Consider the following 19,143-nt stretch of genomic DNA (forward strand, 5'->3'; position numbering starts at 1 on the left):
GTCAAAATTATCACAAGAACGGTGAGCAATAATCCCAGAACCACACGGGGGGACCTAGTGAATGACCTGCAGAGAGCTGGGACCAAAGTAACAAAGCATACCATCAGTAACACACTACGCCGCCAGGGACTCAAATCCTGCAGTGCCAGACGTGTCCCCCTGCTTAAGCCAGTACATGTCCAGGCCCGTCTGAAGTTTGCTAGAGTGCATTTGGATGATCCAGAAGAGGATTGGGAGAATGTCATATGGTCAGATGAAACCAAAATATAACTTTTTGGTAAAAACTCAACTCGTCGTGTTTGGAGGACAAAGAATGCTGAGTTGCATCCAAAGAACACCATACCTACTGTGAAGCATGGGGGTGGAAACATCATGCTTTGGGGCTGTTTTTCTGCAAAAGGACCAGGATGACTGATCCATGTAAAGGAAAGAATGAATGGGGCCATGTATCGTGGGATTGAGTGAAAACCTCCTTCCATCAGCAAGGGCATTGAAGATAATAATAATAATAATAATAAGCCATTTAGCAGACGCTTTTATCCAAAGCGACTTACAGTCATGCGTGCATACATTTGTGTGTATGGGTGGTCCCGGGGATCGAACCCACTACCTTGGCGTTACAAGCGCCGTGCTCTACCAGCTGAGCTACAGAGGACCACAGAGGACCACATGACCACAAGATGAAACGTGGCTGGGTCTTTCAGCATGACAATGATCCCAAACACACCGCCCGGGCAACGAAGGAGTGGCTTCGTAAGAAGCATTTCAAGGTCCTGGAGTGGCCTAGCCAGTCTCCAGATCTCAACCCCACAGAAAATCTTTGGAGGGAGTTGAAAGTCCGTGTTGCCCAGCGACAGCCCCCCCCCCAAAAAAAATCACTGCTCTAGAGGAGATCTGCATGGAGGAATGGGCCAAAATACCAGCAACAGTGTGTGAAAACCTTGTGAAGACTTACAGAAAACGTTTGACCTGTGTCATTGCCAACAAAGGGTATATAACAAAGTATTGAGAAACTTTTGTTATTGACCCAATACTTATTTTCCACCATAATTTGCAAATAAATTCATTAAAAATCCAACAAATGTGATTTTCTGGATTTTTTTTCTTCTCATTTTGTCTGTCATAGTTGACGTGTACCTATGATGAAAATTACAGGCCTCTCTCATCTTTTTAAGTGGGAGAACCTGGACCATTGGTGGCTGACTAAATACTTTTCCCCCCCACTGTACAGGGGGTACCGGTACAGAGTCAATGTGCGGGGGCATTTACGGTTATTTTTTCCCCACTGTATGTCTCTTTGGCGATAGAACAGAGTTACCTAATGAGGGATTTGCACTGATCACTGTTGGTATGGTTACAGCAGCTAGAGTAATCCTTAGAATCTGGAAGTGCCACTCCTACTCTGAAACAGGGGAGGTAGCATCTGATGAACAAATGGATCACTGGTAGAAACGACAATTCTAGAAGCTGGACGCGTTTTATTTGTCATGTTGTGAGGTGATTACTTATGCTTGTGAACCCATTTAGTTCTGTGTTGTAACTTCTGAGATACTATTTGACTGTATATGTGCTATGTTGGAGGATACGTACAGTGCCTTCGGAAAGTATTAAGACCCCTTGACTTTTTACACATTTTGTTAAGTTACAGCCCCATAATGACAAAGCAAAAACAGGTTTTTAGAATTTTTGGCTAATTGATAAAAAGAAGAGAAAAAAAAACGGAAATATCACATTTACAGAAGTATTCAGACCCTTTACTCAGTACTTTGTTGAAGCACCTTTGGCAGCGATTACAGCCTCGAGTCTTCTTGGGTATGACGCTACAAGCTTGGTACACCTGTATTTGGGGAGATTCTTCTCTGCAGATACTCTCAAGCTCTGTCGGGTTAGATGGGGAGCATCGCTGCACAGCTATTTTCAGGTCTCTCCAGAGATGTTCGATCTGGTTCAAGTCCGGGCTCTGTCTGGGCCACTCAAGGACATTCAGAGACTTGTCCCGAAGCCATTCCTGCATTGTCTTGGCTGTGTGCTTAGGGTCGTTGTCCTGTTGGAAGGTGAACCGTCGTCCCCAGTCTGAGGTCCTGAGCGCTCTGGAGCAGGTTTTCATCAAGGATCTCTCTGTACTTTGCTCCATTCATCTTTGCCTCGATCCTGACATCTTTGCCCCAGTCCCTGCCGCTGAAAAACATCCCCACAGCATGATGCTGCCACCAACATGCTTCACCGTAAGGATTGGTGCCAGGTTTCCTCCAGACGTGAAGATTGGAATTCAGGCCAAAGAGTTCAATCTTGGTGTCTTAGAGTCTTTAGGTGCCTTTTGGCAAGTCTTGGTGGTTCCAAATATCTTCCATTTCAGAATGATGGAGGCCACTGTGTTCTTGGGGACCTTCAATACTGCAGACATTTTTTTGGTACCCTTCCCCGGATCTGTGCCTCTACACAATCCTGTCTCGGATCTCTACAGACAATTCCTTCGAACTCATGGCTTGGTTTTTGCTCTGACATGCACTCAACTTTGGGACCTTATATAGACAGGTGTGTGCCTTTCCAAATCATGTCCAATCAATTGAATTTACCACAGGTGGACTCCAATCAAGTTGTAGAGACATCTCAAGGATGATCAATGGAAACAGGATGCACCTGAGCTCAATTTCGAGTCTCATAGCACAGGGTCTGAATACTTATGTAAATAAGGTATTTCAGTTTTTTTTTAAATAAATTTGCAAACATTTCAAAATACGTTTCGCTTTGTCATTATGGAGTATTGTGTGTAGATTGCTGAGGATTATTATTTTTTAAATCCATTTTAGAATAAGGCTGTAACGTAGCAAAATGTAGAAAAAGTCAAGGGGTCTGAATACTTTCCGAAGGCACTGTATGGCTGGATGTCATGATCAATGTTTTATGCTGTACAATGTTTAATTTGTAAAAATAAATCGTGGAAAAAATGAAAAAAAAAAATACAACTTTAATTTAAAGACCAAAGATGACAACTGGTTTGATGCAGATTGTAAAATTATAAGGGAAAAACTTAGAACACCAAAAGAGAACCAAATAATGGTGATTTACGCCTTCATTACTGTGAGACTTTAAAACTCTATAAACGTACAGAACCAAAACAAAGCACAGTACAACAGCAAGCAGCTGACACTATTTCAGGAGTCCATAAACACAAACTTCTGGCAAAATTTGAAAACCCCCCAAAAATAATAGAAACTAGAGGAATTAGCAATACAAAATGGTGACATATGGACAACCCATTTTAAAACACTCTACAACACCGTTCAAACTAATGCAAACGGAGAACAATTTCAAATTCATGAGAAGTTGAATGGATTAGAAAAAGCTATAAAAAGGACAATGAAAATCCATTGGACTCCCCAATTACTGATCAGGAGCTCTATAAGAAACTTCAGGCCCTCAAATTTAAAAAGGCCTGATGGCATCCTAAAAAAGATGCTCAAATTCACTAGTGCAACATTTCAATTGGCTATATTAAAAATGTTTAATTTGATCCTATCTGTAGGTTATTTCCCTGACATCTGGAACCAAGAATTTAGAACCCCAAATGGACATTCTCAATTTTTCCCCTAACCCATCTCAAATCAAATCAAATCAAATTTTATTGGTCACATGCGCCGAATACAACAGGTGCAGACATTACAGTGAAATGCTTACTTACAGCCCTTAACCAACAGTGCATTTATTTTAAACAAAAAAAGTAAGAATAAAACAACAACAAAAAAGTGTTGAGAAAAAAAAGAGCAGAAGTAAAAAATAAAGTGACAGTAGGGAGGCTATATATACAATAGAATAAAGTGACAGTAGGGAGGCTATATATACAGGGGGGTACCGTTGCATAGTCAATGTGCGGGGGCACCGGCTAGTTGAGGTAATATGTACATGTGGGTAGAGTTAAAGTGACTATGCATAAATACTTAACAGAGTAGCAGCAGCGTAAAAAGGATGGGGTGGGGGGGCAGTGCAAATAGTCCGGGTAGCCATGATTAGCTGTTCAGGAGTCTTATGGCTTGGGGGTAGAAGCTGTTGAGAAGTCTTTTGGACCTAGACTTGGCACTCCGGTACCGCTTGCCGTGCGGTAGCAGAGAGAACAGTCTATGACTAGGGTGACTGGAGTCTTTGACAATTTTGAGGGCCTTCCTCTGACACCGCCTGGTATAGAGGTCCTGGATGGCAGGGAGCTTTGCCCCAGTGATGTACTGGGCCGTACGCACTACCCTCTGTAGTGCCTTGCGGTCAGAGGCCAAGCAGTTGCCATACCAGGCGGTGATGCAACCAGTCAGGATGCTCTCGATGGTGCAGCTGTAGAATTTTTTGAGGATCTGAGGACCCATGCCAAATCTTTTTAGTCTCCTGAGGGGGAATAGGCTTTGTCGTGCCCTCTTCACGACTGTCTTGGTGTGTTTGGACCATGATAGTTCGTTGGTGATGTGGACACCAAGGAACTTGAAGCTCTCAACTTGTTCCACTACAGCCCCGTCGATGAGAATGGGGGCGTGCTCAGTCCTCTTTTTTTTCCTGTAGTCCACAATCATCTGTCTATCTCCTCATTTGAATTCCATGCTGTCACAGTCACTAGCCCATTTAAGCTTAATATCCTTGTCATCTATCGCCCTCCAGGTTCCCTTGGAGAGTTCATCAATGAGCTTGACGCCTTGATAAGTTCCTTTCCTGAGGATGGCTCACCCCTCACAGTTTTGGGGGATTTCAACCTCCCTATGTCCACATTTGACTCATTTCTCTCTGCCTCCTTCTTTCCACTTCTCTCCTCTTTTGACCTCACCCTCTCACCGTCCCCCCCTACTCACAAGGCAGGCAATACGCTTGACCTCATCTTTACTAGATGCTGCTCTTCTACTAATCTCACTGCAACTCCCCTCCATGTCTCCGACCACTACTTTGTTTCCTTTTCTCTCTCGCTCTCCTCCAACACTACTCACTCTGCCCCTACACAGATGGTAATGCGCCGCCGCAACCTTCGCTCTCTCTCTCCCACTACTCTCTCCTCTTCCATCCTATCATCTCTTCCCTCTGCTCAATCCTTCTCCCTCCAATCTCCTGATTCTGCCTCCTCAACCCTCCTCTCCTCCCTTTCTGCATCCTTTGACTCTCTGTGTCCCCTATCCTCCCGGCCGGCTCGGTCCTCCCCTCCAGCTCCGTGGCTTGACGACTCATTGCGAGCTCACAGAACAGAGCTCCGGGCAGCGGAGCGGAAATGGAAGAAAACTAAACTCCCTGCCGACCTGGCATCTTTTCACTCCCTCCTCTCTACATTTTCTTCATCTGTTTCTGCTGCTAAGGCCACTTTCTACCACTCTAAATTCCAAGCATCTGCCTCTAACCCTAGGAAGCTCTTTGCCACATTTTCCTCCCTCCTGAATCCTCCCCCCCCCGCCCCCCCCTCCTCTCTCTCTGTGGATGACTTCGTCAACCACTTTGAAAAGAAGGTTGACGACATTCGATCCTCGTTTGTTAAGTCTAATGACACTGCTGGTCCTACTCACACTGCCCTACCCTATGCTTTGACTTCTTTCTCCCCTCTCTCTCCAGATAAAATCCTGCGACTTGTGACTGCAGGCCGCCCAACAACCTGCCCGCTTGACCCCATCCCCTCCTCTCTTCTCCAGACCATCTCCGGTGACCTTCTCCCCTACCTCACCTCGCTGATCAACTCATCCTTGACCGCTGGCCATGTCCCTTCCGTCTTCAAGAGAGCGAGAGTTGCTCCCCTTCTCAAGAAACCAACACTCGATCCCACTGATGTCAACAACTACAGACCAGTATCCCTTCTTTCTTTTCTTTCCAAAACTATTGAGCGTGCCGTCTTTAGCCAACTCTCTTGCTATCTCTCTCAGAATGACCTTCTTGATCCAAACCAGTCAGGTTTCAGGACTGGTCATTCAACTGAGACTGCTCTTCTCTGTGTCACGGAGGCTCTCCGCACTGCTAAAGCTAACTCTCTCTCCTCTGCTCTTGTCCTTCTAGACCTGTCTGCTGCCTTTGATACTGTGAACCATCAGATCCTCCTCTCCACCCTCTCCGAGCTGGGCATCTCCGGCGCGGCTCACTCCTGGATTGCGTCCTACCTGACCGGTCGCTCCTACCAAGTGGCGTGGCGGGAGGCTGTCTCCGCACCACGTGCTCTCACCACTGGTGTCCCCCAGGGCTCAGTTCTAGGCCCTCTCCTTTTCTCCCTATACACCAAGTCACTTGGCTCTGTCATATCCTCACATGGCCTCTCCTATCATTGCTACGCTGACGATACACAACTAATCTTCTCCTTTCCCCCTTCTGATAACCAGGTGGCGAATCGCATCTCTGCATGTCTGGCAGACATATCAGTATGGATGACGGATCACCACCTCAAGCTGAACCCTGGCAAGACGGAGCTGCTCTTCCTCCCGGGGAAGGACTGCCCGTTCCATGATCTCGCCATCACGGTTGACAACTCCGCTGTGTCCTCCTCCCAGAGTGCGAAGAGCCTAGGCGTGACCCTGGACAACACCCTGTCGTTCTCCGCCAACATCAAGGCGGTGACCCGCTCCTGCAGGTTCATGCTCTACAACATTCGGAGAGTACGACCCTGCCTTACACAGGAAGCGGCACAGGTCCTAATCCAGGCACTTGTCATCTCCCGTCTGGACTACTGCAACTCGCTGTTGGCTGGCCTCCCTGCCTGTGCCATTAAACCCCTACAACTCATCCAGAATGCCGCAGCCCGTCTGGTGTTCAACCTTCCCAAGTTCTCTCACGTCACCCCCCTCCTCCGCACACTCCACTGGCTTCCAGTTGAAGCTCGCATCCGCTACAAGACCATGGTGCTTGCCTATGGAGCAGTGAGGGGAACGGCACCTCTGTACCTTCGGGCTCTGATCAGTCCCTACACCCAAACGAGGGTATTGCGTTCATCCACCTCTGGCCTGCTGGCTCCCCTTCCTCTGCGGAAGCATAGTTCCCGCTCAGCCCAGTCAAAACTGTTCGCTGCTCTGGCACCCCAATGGTGGAACAAGCTCCCTCACGACGCCAGGACAGCGGAGTCACTCACCACCTTCCGGAGACATTTGAAACCCCACCTCTTTAAGGAATACCTGGGATAGGATAAAGTAATCCTTCTACCCTCCCCCCCCCAAAAAAAAAATTGTAAAGTGGTTATCCCACTGGCTATAGGGTGAACGCACCAATTGGTGAGTCGCTCTGGATAAGAGCGTCTGCTAAATGACGTAAATGTGCCCTTGAGCAAGGCAATTAACCCTAATTGCTCCTGTAAGTCGCTCTGGTTAAGAGCGTCTGCTAAATGACTAAAATGTAAAAATGTAAATGTTTAAGAACGGAGACAAATTTGACCCTAACGATTACATTTGTGTGAACAGTAACCTGGGGAAGGTTTTCTGTAGTATTATAAATGCAAGAGTTCTAAACTTCCTTAATAAGCACAATGTCTTGAGTAAAACCAAACTGGATTTATACCAAAACGTTGCAGGACCGATCATATTTACCCATATTTAACATGGCCACCAAAATAATACCAAAATGTACGCTTGCTTTATCGACTTCCAAAAAGCATTTGATTCTATTTGGCAAACAGGACTGTTCTACAAAGTTATTGAAAGTGGTGTAGGGGGTAAAACATGACATCATTAAATCAATGTATACTGGCAATACGTGCATCAGCAAAATTGGCAAGAAAATAACAGAATTCTTTAACCAGGGGCGTGGCCTTCGCCAGGGTTGCAATCTGAGCCCTGCACTCTTCAATATTTACAGTACATCAATGAATTAGCCACTATTCTAGAAAAATCCTCAACCCCTGGTGTTAGTCTCCACAATTCAGAGGTTAAATGCCTGCTCTTCGCAGATGACCTGTTACCTGGCAGTAACCCCCAAAATACAAAAATAATGATATTCCAGAGATAATCCAGATCTCAGGGAATTAGACCAAAGTTCTCAAATGGTACAATATATAGAGTACTACACTACAATTACTTAGGTTTATACACTGCTCAAAAAAATAAAGGGAACACTTAAACAACACAATGTAACTCCAAGTCAATCACACTTCTGTGAAATCAAGCTGTCCACTTAGGAAGCAACACTGATTGACAATAAATGTCACATGCTGTTGTGCAAATGGAATAGACAACAGGTGGAAATTATAGGCAATTAGCAAGACACCCCCAATAAAGAAGTGGTTCTGCAGGTGGTGACCACAGACCACTTCTCAGTTCCTATGCTTGCTGGCTGATGTTTTGGTCACTTTTGAATGCTGGCGGTGCTTTCACTCTAGTGGTAGCATGAGACGGAGTCTACAACCCACACAAGTGGCTCAGGTAGTGCAGCTCATCCAGGATGGCACATCAATGCGAACTGTGGCAAGAAGGTTTGCTGTGTCTGTCAGCGTAGTGTCCAGAGCATGGAGGCGCTACCAGGAGACAGACCAGTACATCAGGAGACGTGGAGGAGACCGTAGGAGGGCAACAACCCAGCAGCAGGACCGCTACCTCCGCCTTTGTGCAAGGAGGAGCAGGAGCAGCACTGCCAGAGCCCTGCAAAATGACCTCCAGCAGGCCACAAATGTGCATGTGTCTGCTCAAACGGTCAGAAACAGACTCCATGAGGGTGGTATGAGGGCCCAACATCCACAGGTGGGGGTTGTGCTTACAGCCCAACACCGTGCAGGACGTTTGGCATTTGCCAGAGAACACCAAGATTGGCAAATTCGCCACTGGCGCCCTGTGCTCTTCACTGATGAAAGCAGGTTCACACTGAGCACATGTGACAGACGTGACAGAGTCTGGAGACGCCGTGGAGAACGTTCTGCTGCCTGCAACATCCTCCAGCATGACCGGTTTGGCGGTGGGTCAGTCATGGTGTGGGGTGGCATTTATTTGGGGGGCCGCACAGCCCTCCATGTGCTCGCCAGAGGTAGCCTGACTGCCATTAGGTACCGAGATGAGATCCTCAGACCCCTTGTGAGACCATATGCTGGTGCGGTTGGCCCTGGGTTCCTCCTAATGCAAGACAATGCTAGACCTCATGTGGCTGGAGTGTGTCAGCAGTTCCTGCAAGAGGAAGGCATTGATGCTATGGACTGGCCCGCCCGTTCTCCAGACCTGAATCCAATTGAGCACATCTGGGACATCATGTCTCGCTCCATCCACCAACGCCACGTTGCACCACAGACTGTCCAGGAGTTGGCGGATGCTTTAGTCCAGGTCTGGGATGAGATCCCTCAGGAGACCATCCGCCACCTCATCAGGAGCATGCCCAGGCGTTGTAGGGAGGTCATACAGGCACGTGGAGGCCACACACACTACTGAGCATCATTTTGACTTGTTTTAAGGACATTACATCAAAGTTGGATCAGCCTGTAGTGTGGTTTTCCACTTTAATTTTGAGGGTGACTCCAAATCCAGACCTCCATGGGTTGATACATTTGATTTCCATTGATAGTTTTTGTGTGATTTTGTTGTCAGCACATTCAACTATGTAAAGAAAAAAGTATTTAATAAGATTATTTCATTCATTCAGATCTAGGATGTGTTGTTTAAGTGTTCCCTTTATCTTTTTGAGCAGTGTTTATATAGAGTACTGTACACGCTACAATTACTTAGGTTTAAAAATAAACTCAACTGGACACCTTTATGATGCAGTGAATGAACTGAGAGAGAAAGCACGCAGAGCATTCTATGCCATTAAAAAACAAATTCAAATTGAAATACATTTTGGCTAAAACTAATTGAATGTGTCATTGAACCAATGTATGGCAGCGAGGTGTGGGGTCCACTGGCAAAACAAGATTTCACCCAATGGGACAAACACCCCATTGAAACCCTACATGCAGAGTTCTGTAAGATTCTCCTACATGTCCAGAGGAAAACTACAAACAATGCATGCAGGGCAAAATTAGGCCAATATCCACTAATAATAAAAACTCAAAAAATAGCAATTAAGTTTTGGAAACATCTAGAATACAGTGACCCCCTCTCATATCATTACCAAGCCCTGCAATGCCATGAGCTGAGCAAAGAAAAGAGTCCCCTCATCCAGCTGGTCCTGGCGCTGAGTTCACAAACCTGTTCTACTAACACACTGAAGCCTCAGGACCAGAACATCCAATCAATCAGAATAAACCACATTACAACACAGTCTAAACAAAACTACATTACCTATTGGGAAGCAAAATGCAGTGCTATCTGGCCCTAAATCGACAGTACACCGTGGCTAACTATTTGACCATGGTTACTGATCAAAATCTCAGAGAAACCTTGACAAAGTAGACAAAGTAGGAGAAAGAGAGGAGGGGAGAGAGAGAGGAGGAGCGAGAAAGAGGAGGGGAGAGAGAAGAGGGGAGAGAGAGGAGGGGAGAGAGAGGAGAAGGGAGAGAGGAGAAGGGAGAGAGAGGGAGAAAGAGTGGAGGGAAGAGAGAGGAGGGGAGAGAGGGTGAGAGTGGAAGGGGGAGAGAGAGAGAAAGAAGGAGAGAGAGGAGGGGAGAGAGGGAGGAGAAGAGAGAGGAGGGGCAAGAGAGGGATAGAGAGGAGGAGAGAGAGAGAGGAGAGGGGGAGAGAAGGTAGGAGGAGGGGAGAGAAGGTAGGAGGAGGGGAGAGAGGAGGGGAGAGTAGAAAGAGAGGAGGGGCGAGAGAGAGGAAGAAGAAAGAGAGGAGGGGAGAGTAGAAAGAGAGAAGGGGCGAGAGAGAGGAGGGGAGAAAGAGAGGAGGGGAGAGTAAAAGGGGTCACTGTGCTACTCTGTGGTTAGAGGTCAGAGGTTAGATGTGCAGTAACTCACCATTAACACACGCACACATTCCACACCGGTGACAAACACCGCCTGAGCTACAAAGGAAAATATTGACATGATCACATCGTACACACACCCATCAAACAGCAACCATGTCAAAACACACACACAAAACAGAGTGTGGCTGCCAGCACTACTGGCATAATAACAGGAGGAGAGAGCGAGGCCAGTTGGCAGAGGAAGTCTGGACTGGTGGGAGCAGGGCTGGCAAGGTTTCTATCTAAATGTAATCCGTTAGTTACTAGTTCTGTCCAAAATTATAATCAGTAATGGAACTTTTGGATTCCCCAAACTCAGTAACATAATGTGATTACTTTCAGTTTGGATTCCTTTCCTCTGAAGAAGACAAACAGGATCCATCAAATGCATTTGGTGTGTCATCATAGTGGTCTCTGATTGGTGGTCATCATTTGGTGTGTCATCATAGTGGTCTCTGACTTGGTCAGACTCCCTCAGGTGGAACAAACTTAAACTTGTGCCTTTTTTCAAAGCTGAATTCAACGTCATTGAGAAAACAGAAAGGTGTATTTGTTCGCAAATTTTTTGAAGTAATCCAATTAGTCCTCTCTTACAGACCTAACCACACAGACCTAACCATACAGACCTAACCATACAGACCTAACCATACAGACCTAACCATACAGACCTAACCACACAGACCTAACCACAAGGCGATACAGACCTAACCACAAGGCGATACAGACCTAACCACAAGGCGATACAGACCTAACCACAAGGCGATACAGACCTAACCACAAGGCGATACAGACCTAACCACAAGGCGATACAGACCTAATTCAGTTTGAATCTGTGGTAAACTGCATCAGAAAACACGACCTTACAGAGACTGGGTAGAATACAAGGCCACGTTCAGTTTCCAAACGTTGTCGAACGTTGCAGATAGAAATGCCATGAATAGAGCTGATGTGAGGTCTTATTCTACAGGATGAACAAAATGTATGCACTCACTAACTGGAAGTCGCTCTGGATAAGAGCTTCTGCTAAATGACTCAAATCTCAAATGTAAAATGAGAGAAGTATGTGCGTGTGTTGCAGGGAGTGATGGTTGTAGGCCTCAAAATGTGTGTCAACACATTTAACTCACTTAGGACATGTTCAGCAGCTCAACTTTAGATTACACACACACAAACACACAAACACACACACACACAAACACACTTCCATATCAATTGCCTTAGAGAGAGAAACATTGCCTGGAAACCCGACGTTGAATTCTACGTTGTGCGGAAATGAGCTCTTGAATCAGGAAAGTTTCCTCTCACGACCTTTACAAGCCAGAACGTTTAATAAAATTATATTTTAACTTACTTTACCGGTTGTCCGTGTAGTTGGGTCTTTTTGCAGGTAGGAATGTGAGAATATATATCCACAGGAAAGGATAATTACATCAACTTTTCAAAGCGCTGGTAGTGCGTTCAGATTTCTGTCACCTGAAGCATGCACACAAGATAAGACTACATGCAGGAGACGCATGCATACATAGTTTACATGGTTCTGCCCATGCTTAATAATAATAATAATATGCCATTTAGCAGACACTTTTATCCAAAGCGACTTACAGTCATGTGCGCATACATTTTTACGTATGGGTGGTCCCGGGGATCGAACCCACTACCCTGGCGTTACAAGCGCCGTGCTCTACCAGCTGAGCTACAGAGGACCAAGCGCCGTGCTCTACCAGCTGAGCTACAGAGGACCAAGCGCCGTGCTCTACCAGCTGAGCTCCAGAGGACCAAGCGCCGTGCTCTACCAGCTGAGCTACAGAGGACCAAGCGCCGTGCTCTACCAGCTGAGCTACAGAGGACCAAGCACCGTGCTCTACCAGCTGAGCTACAGAGGACCAAGCGCCGTGCTCTACCAGCTGAGCTCCAGAGGACCAAGCGCCGTGCTCTACCAGCTGAGCTCCAGAGGACCAAGCGCCGTGCTCTACCAGCTGAGCTACAGAGGACCGCCGTGCTCTACCAGCTGAGCTACAGAGGACCGCCGTGCTCTACCAGCTGAGCTACAGAGGACCAAGCGCCATGCTCTACCAGCTGAGCTCCAGAGGACCAAGCGCCGTGCTCTACCAGCTGAGCTACAGAGGACCACGTTTATATGCTTCAGGTGATAGAAATCTGAACGCACTACCATCGCTTCCAAAAAGACCAACCACACAGGCAACCGATAAAGTACATTCAAATATAATTTCATTCAACATTTTGGCTCATTTCTGCCTAACATAGAATAAAATGCAATTCAACATCAGGTTTCCAGCACACACACACACACACACACACACACACACAGACAGAGAGACTATCTTTGCTGTACAGGTTTTTTGAAAAGAGCCTTAAATCCCATATATAATTATTAGCTCATAAAGTCCACCTTAGACATTCCATATCACCACACACACACACACACACACACACACACACACACACACACTCACTCGCTCTCTCTCTCTCTTACCGTCATGAAGGAGACGTTGTTGGGGAAGGTTCCAGGTGTTCCTTGGGCCAGGGGGTAGGGGGGGAGGAGGGGGGGAGCAGCGATGGGACCCCGACACACCCTGAAGGAGATGGGGAATGGAGGGAGGGGGCGACCTGCACCCCGGGGGCCACTAGAGGGCGACAGCAACGACAGGGTTCTCTTCAGCTCCTCTAGAGCGCTACACTCCTCCTTCTTGCCCTCCTCCTCCTTCTTGCCCTCCTCCTCCTTCTTGCCCTCCTCCTCCATCTCGCCCTCCTCCTCCTCCTTCTTGCCCTCCTCCTCCTCCTCCCTCTTGCCCTCCTCCTCCTCCTCCTCCTCCTCCTCCTCCTCAGCCGTACCAGACGCCATCTTAGTTCCGCTCTGTGTTCTTCCTCCACTCTGCTCAGCTGTCTCTGTTTTCTGTTTACTCTCTCGCTCTCCCCCTCTCCCCCTCTCCCTCTCCCTCTCCCCCCTTCCCTCCTCCCTACCCCTGGTGTCCTGTGTGAGTTGTTCGGACAGGAAGTGGCGAATGTTCTGCCTAGCGGCGTGCACCAGCCGCCCGTCCACGTCAATACCCAGGATGTGGGCTGGGCTAAAGTGACGTGCGATGGCCAGGGTCAGGTGACCGGTGCTGCAGCCAATGTCCAGCACTGTCTTCCCTCTGAACCAATCGGGTCGAAGCAGGCCCAGACGAGGGTCCTGGAACCGCCCCACCTGCCCGTCACGGTAACCGTAGTAACCGTGGTAGCCATAGTAACGGCTGTAGTTGCCGTGCTGGAACCGGTTTTTCTTCTTCTGGGGATTGTGGCGGAAGGAGCTCTGGGGCTGCTGCTGACCTCCCACCGCTGACCCTGACCTCTGACCTCTGAGGCCTGACCCTGGCACCAGCGGGGTGTGGAAGGTGTTGGGTGGGGCAGTGGCGAGGGCGGGGGTTGGAGTGACCGACGAATGGTCCGACCTCATCGAGGTGGTACGCCTCCGTTTACGCTGCCGATGGCCGGCGTCGCCATGGGGACGGGGTTTAGAGGCAGATCCAAGCGGCGGGTGTGTGTGTCTCCGGGGCAGAATGGGCGGGACTACCTCGTCCCGACAGTTGATGGAGGTGTTGAGTTCGTAGGGCAGAGGAGACTGTGGCACTACACTGCCCTCTCTGGAAGCCTCCGGTACTGCAGCTAACGCACCACTAACAGGGAACAGAGGCACAGACGCTAGAGCTAACACCTCACCTCCTGTCCCTGAATCACCCCCAGCTTCTACCTTTGACCCCTCAGCATGTGTGGGGGGTTCGGGCTGCGCTCCCCCTCCTCCTCCCCCGTGGTGACGGTTGCGGTGTCTCTTCCTGTTTTTGATGGGGGAGACCAGCACCCCTCCCCCCTCCTCCCCTTCTCCTCCCCCACTCTTCAGGTTCAGGGGGTCTGTGATGTCACGCGGTACCAGGATCTCTACAGGGTCTCTGGCCCGGGCCGGTAGGGGCGAGGACTTGGGCGTCTCGGCGTTCAGCGCGCGGCTCACCTCCTCGTCCAATAGAGAGTTGAGGTTCAGCGGGTCGAAGATGTTCCCGCCCAACAGGAAGTTGGAGGGAAGGACGGGGTCTGATTGACTGTCACTGTTGGCACGACGACGACGCTTCCCGAAGCCCGGGTGCTTGAAGCTGCCGCCCAGGGAGTAGCGCCTCTTCCCCATTCGCTGCTGTCCTGGAGGCAAGACCTGGGGGTTGTTGGGGGGGGGCTGAAGGCCGTTTTTGGTCTTTAGGGGGTGTGTACTTCTTGGTTTGGGGCCGTGGGGGTGTGGCTGTTCCGTTAGAACCACGCTGCCGGTGAATCCGGTTGGTCCCAGACAGGGAGGGTGAGGGGCCATCATTACCCCACCCACCCTGTCCACTCCCCCCTCTCCTCCTGACGCAGGGCCTTCTGGGACAGCAGCGTCGCCCCGCCCATCACGCGGTAGAACAGTCTCTTTTTCCAATGACATCCTGATCATATTTTTCCTGTGGGAGGGGCCTCAGGCACCTCGGCCAATGGCATCGATCTACAGACAGGAAGTGGGAGGAGTTAGGGGGTCATTTACACACCAGATTAAAAAAACACAGCAGATCTAAGGTTACATCCCAAATGGCACCCTATTCCCTATATAGTGCACTACTTTAGACCAGAGTCAAGCTGCCACAAATAGGGCTCTGGTCAAAAGTAGTGCACTATGAAACACTTCCCTCCAAACCTGTTCCTGTTACTTACTCCGCAGAATTTCTCTTCCTCCTGTGGTCTCACAACTCTCTCAGTCAGTCAGTTAACCTGAGCGGTGTATCATTCTCTCTCTCTGAATGTCAGTCTCTACTCACGCTGCTCTCACGCCTAGACAGAGATAAGGTGCACAGCCAAACTATCTAACAGGCCAAGCTCTGTGAGCGGTGTGTGTGAGTGAGTGAGTGGGAGCTTTGCGAGTTCTCTTAACGCCACACTCCCCCTGTACGTGCCGTGCGGGGCTCCGCCTCCCGCGTATTTAAATATAACACCTAATGTGCATAAACACGCCCCTCGGATTCAGTCGTCACTCAATCTCATGAATAACTCAGCAGGAGCGCGAGCTGCGTGGAAAAGCGCTCAGCCACGCACAGTGAGTGACAGCCGGACGGCCATCCCCCTCATACACACACACACACTGCCCTCCCCGACCGAAGCTGCTCTCTCTCCCCGCCTTCTCTCTCCACGGCGGCTCCCTCCCCCGAGAGAGACACTGAACGCTTTAAAAAAGACAACAAAAATCCACCCATTAACTGACTTAGCGAGAGGTTTCCTAACGTTCTCCTACAGCGAGTAAACCTGACCTCATGCACTTCCTATTAAAGTACACAAACGGATCGAAATCATAACACCTACAAGAGACCCTTTCCGAAAAAAAAAATATCAATTGTGTCAAATCATTTAAAAAATGTCGTCCTGTCTGATCAGCTATCTGTGTGTGTGTGTGTATATATATGTATGTAAGCTACTGCGTTCTCTCTCTAAACTCTGAAACGTTTCTGCAACTGCTTGAGCTTAGCTATTTATCGCTGAGTTTCAGCGGAGCCACGCTCTTTATATGCCCCTGCAAACACACGCGCCATGGGCGACATACTATCCGACCAATAGCTGTTCTTTCTGGTGCCCGTCCTCCTCAAAGTGACCAATGGGATCCTCGCATCGGCTTGGAAAGAGTACTCTGTCCCGCCCCCCTTAGGAGAGGTATCCCCGCCTCTGCCTGTCAGAATTGTCAACTCATCGATTTTGGCGTGTCATTTAGTCCAATAAACGTTTAAAATTATGTTAATCAACGCTATATTTGATACAGACACCGACTGAACCACTCAGATGCGTGTTAGTTCGGTCTGTGCGTGTCGAGGAAGTTGTTTGTTAGCGACAGAACAGGAATCTGAAACGGACACCCCCCAGCCCATGTCAACAAGAAGGCAGTTAGCGAAAACTATATTTGACTGCAGATAGTCTATGAATACCCCCATCAGTTCAACCAGACAATAGTATAAAAGGGAGCATATTTGGTAACGATAGACAACAAAGAGCTGTCTTATATTAAGCGGTTCCCCTCCCCCACTCCCCTCCCCTCCCAACATCTCGCCCATGTGTAAAGGAACACGGCTTATGGGTAATGTATTTTTTCAATACCTGCCAGGATACATCCCGACACAGTGAACTATTTGCACACAACGGGTTGAAAAGTTACCTAACTCGGAAAATGTAGCCCTTTGCTAAACCCATCCAGTCACCATAGTCCCATGAAACTAGCAAAACTACGAAGCATAGCAACATCCACAGAGTGGGCCATAGAGACCACTGGCCAATAGAGAACTGGCTCTCAGAAGTGGCGGTAAAAACCCGTCGCGAGGCCAGTCAACAATTGCAGTGCTAGCTAGCTACACAAAACCACCTCACACGACGACAGAGGTAAACGACGACTTTCACAATACAAAACTTAACAGCTACTTAGGTTAAATCGGATATATATACCAGTCTTCAACCGGAAAGGCGATCTACACCAAAGATACATCTCACTTAAGGAAAATGGAAGTCGTTGGGGGTAAATATCCAACGTTAGCTAGCTACGAGCGACAATGATGTTAGCTGGCCAGTGTGACGCTAGCTAGCTATTATAACTTTTGCTACTGTCTGCATCTAGTTAGCTAGTTTGCTTGCTAGCTAACGTTAGCCAGCTTGCTAGATAGATAGTTATCCGTTTAGCTACGTTAACGTCGTTAGTCCTTTGGCTAGCTAGCTAAGTTAGTCGAGGATTGTTGCTAACTTTAGGGAACTAGCTAGCTAATTTGCTAGCAGTTAATTAAATATCTAATTACATCGCTAACTTGGCTAGCTTTGGATTTGTCCACATGTTTACATAGACTGCATCATGACATGTCTTTGGTAACATTACAGGTCAGAAAAAGAAGACAAAGTTTGCCCCGCTGGTGCCCCGTGAGAAGAAGCCAGGGCGTGGAGAGAATGGAGAGGTGGAAAAGAGTGACAATAAGTGGAAAGGAGAGGGGGGTGGAAATAAGGAGATAAACATTAAGGTAGGAGAGAAGTCAGGAGGATCAGGTGCAGAAACAGGTGAAGGAGAGAGAGGAGTAGAGAGCAAGGACAAGGGTAAGGCCTCTGGGTTAGAGAAGAAAAGAGGAGAACGGATGAAGAAAGAAGGAAAGAAGAAGATGCCAGATACAGAAAAAGCGATGGCTGCAGATCAAGGGGTTCCCCAACAACAGCAAGGTAAAGAGGGAGCAAAGGAGAAGAAAAAGCTGAAGAGTAAGGAGGAAGACCAACCCAGTAAGGAAACAGATCAAGGGAAGGTGAGACAGACTGTGAAAAAAAAGAAGAAAGAGAATGAGAAGGTCAGAAAGGAAGGGAAAGAGACGAAAAATAAGAGAGAAAGGGACGAGAAGGGAGCAGAGACAGAGAGCAATAAGAAGGTAGGAGTACAGAATAATTTGTTGTGATAAGAATACAGTTAGTAGGCCTTACTTAGCCAGTAGTCATACAGTTAGTAGGCCTTACTTAGCCAGTAGTCATACAGTTAGTATGCCTTACTTAGCCAGTAGTAATACAGTTGGTAGGCCTTACTTAGCCAGTAGTCATACAGTTAGTAGGCCTTACTTAGCCAGTAGTCATACAGTTAGTAGGCCTTACTTAGCCAGTAGTCATACACTTAGTAGGCCTTACTTAGCCAGTAGTCATACACTTAGTACGCCTTACTTAGCCAGAAGTAATACAGTTGGTAGGCCTTACTTAGCCAGTAGTCATACAGTTAGTAGGCCTTACTTAGCCAGTAGTAATAGTTAGTAGGCCTTACTTAGCCAGTAGTAGTACAGTTAGTAGGCCTTACTTAGCCAGTACTCATACAGTTAGTAGGCCTTACAAAGCCAGTAGTAATAGTTAGTAGGCCTTACTTAGCCAGTAGTCATACAGTTAGTAGGCCTTACTTAGCCAGTAGTCATGCAGTTAGTAGGCCTTACTTAGCCAGTAGTCATGCAGTTAGTAGGCCTTACTTAGCCAGTAGTCATACACTTAGTAGGCCTTACTTAGCCAGTAGTTATACAGTTAGTAGGCCTTACTTAGCCAGTAGTCATACAGTTAGTAGGCCTTACTTAGCCAGTAGTCATACAGTTAGTAGGCCTTACTTAGCCAGTAGTCATACACTTAGTAGGCCTTACTTAGCCAGAAGTAATACAGTTGGTAGGCCTTACTTAGCCAGTAGTCATACAGTTAGTAGGCCTTACTTAGCCAGTAGTAATAGTTAGTAGGCCTTACTTAGCCAGTAGTAGTACAGTTAGTAGGCCTTACTTAGCCAGTACTCATACAGTTAGTAGGCCT

The 19,143-nt window shown here is 47.9% G+C and overlaps 2 protein-coding genes across 2 annotated transcripts in view; one reads left to right on the forward strand and one right to left on the reverse strand.

The window, feature by feature from the left end:
- LOC311117629 (7SK snRNA methylphosphate capping enzyme-like) overlaps positions 1-16,308 on the reverse strand; it is a 61,687-nt gene extending 45,379 nt beyond the window's left edge. Inside the window, exons 1-3 of the mRNA XM_084192563.1 lie at positions 15,523-16,308; positions 13,777-15,316; positions 13,289-13,521 (exon numbers count right to left, since the gene is read on the reverse strand). Of these exons, the coding sequence (XP_084048689.1) occupies positions 13,289-13,521; positions 13,777-15,268 (1,725 nt within the window). The 5' untranslated portion in view covers positions 15,269-15,316; positions 15,523-16,308. The remainder of the gene's footprint in view (positions 1-13,288; positions 13,522-13,776; positions 15,317-15,522) is intronic.
- Positions 16,309-17,343: 1,035 nt separating this feature from the next.
- Positions 17,344-19,143, forward strand: part of LOC311117630 (uncharacterized protein) — a gene marked incomplete at both ends in the record, with an annotated part of 47,423 nt that continues 45,623 nt past the window's right edge. Inside the window, 2 exons of the mRNA XM_084192564.1 lie at positions 17,344-17,359; positions 17,713-18,242. Coding sequence (XP_084048690.1) covers positions 17,344-17,359; positions 17,713-18,242 — 546 coding nt within the window. The remainder of the gene's footprint in view (positions 17,360-17,712; positions 18,243-19,143) is intronic.

This window comes from Coregonus lavaretus, assembly GCF_964263955.1.
Source record: "Coregonus lavaretus genome assembly, contig: HAP1_SCAFFOLD_1126, whole genome shotgun sequence".
Classification (NCBI taxonomy): domain Eukaryota; kingdom Metazoa; phylum Chordata; class Actinopteri; order Salmoniformes; family Salmonidae; genus Coregonus; species Coregonus lavaretus.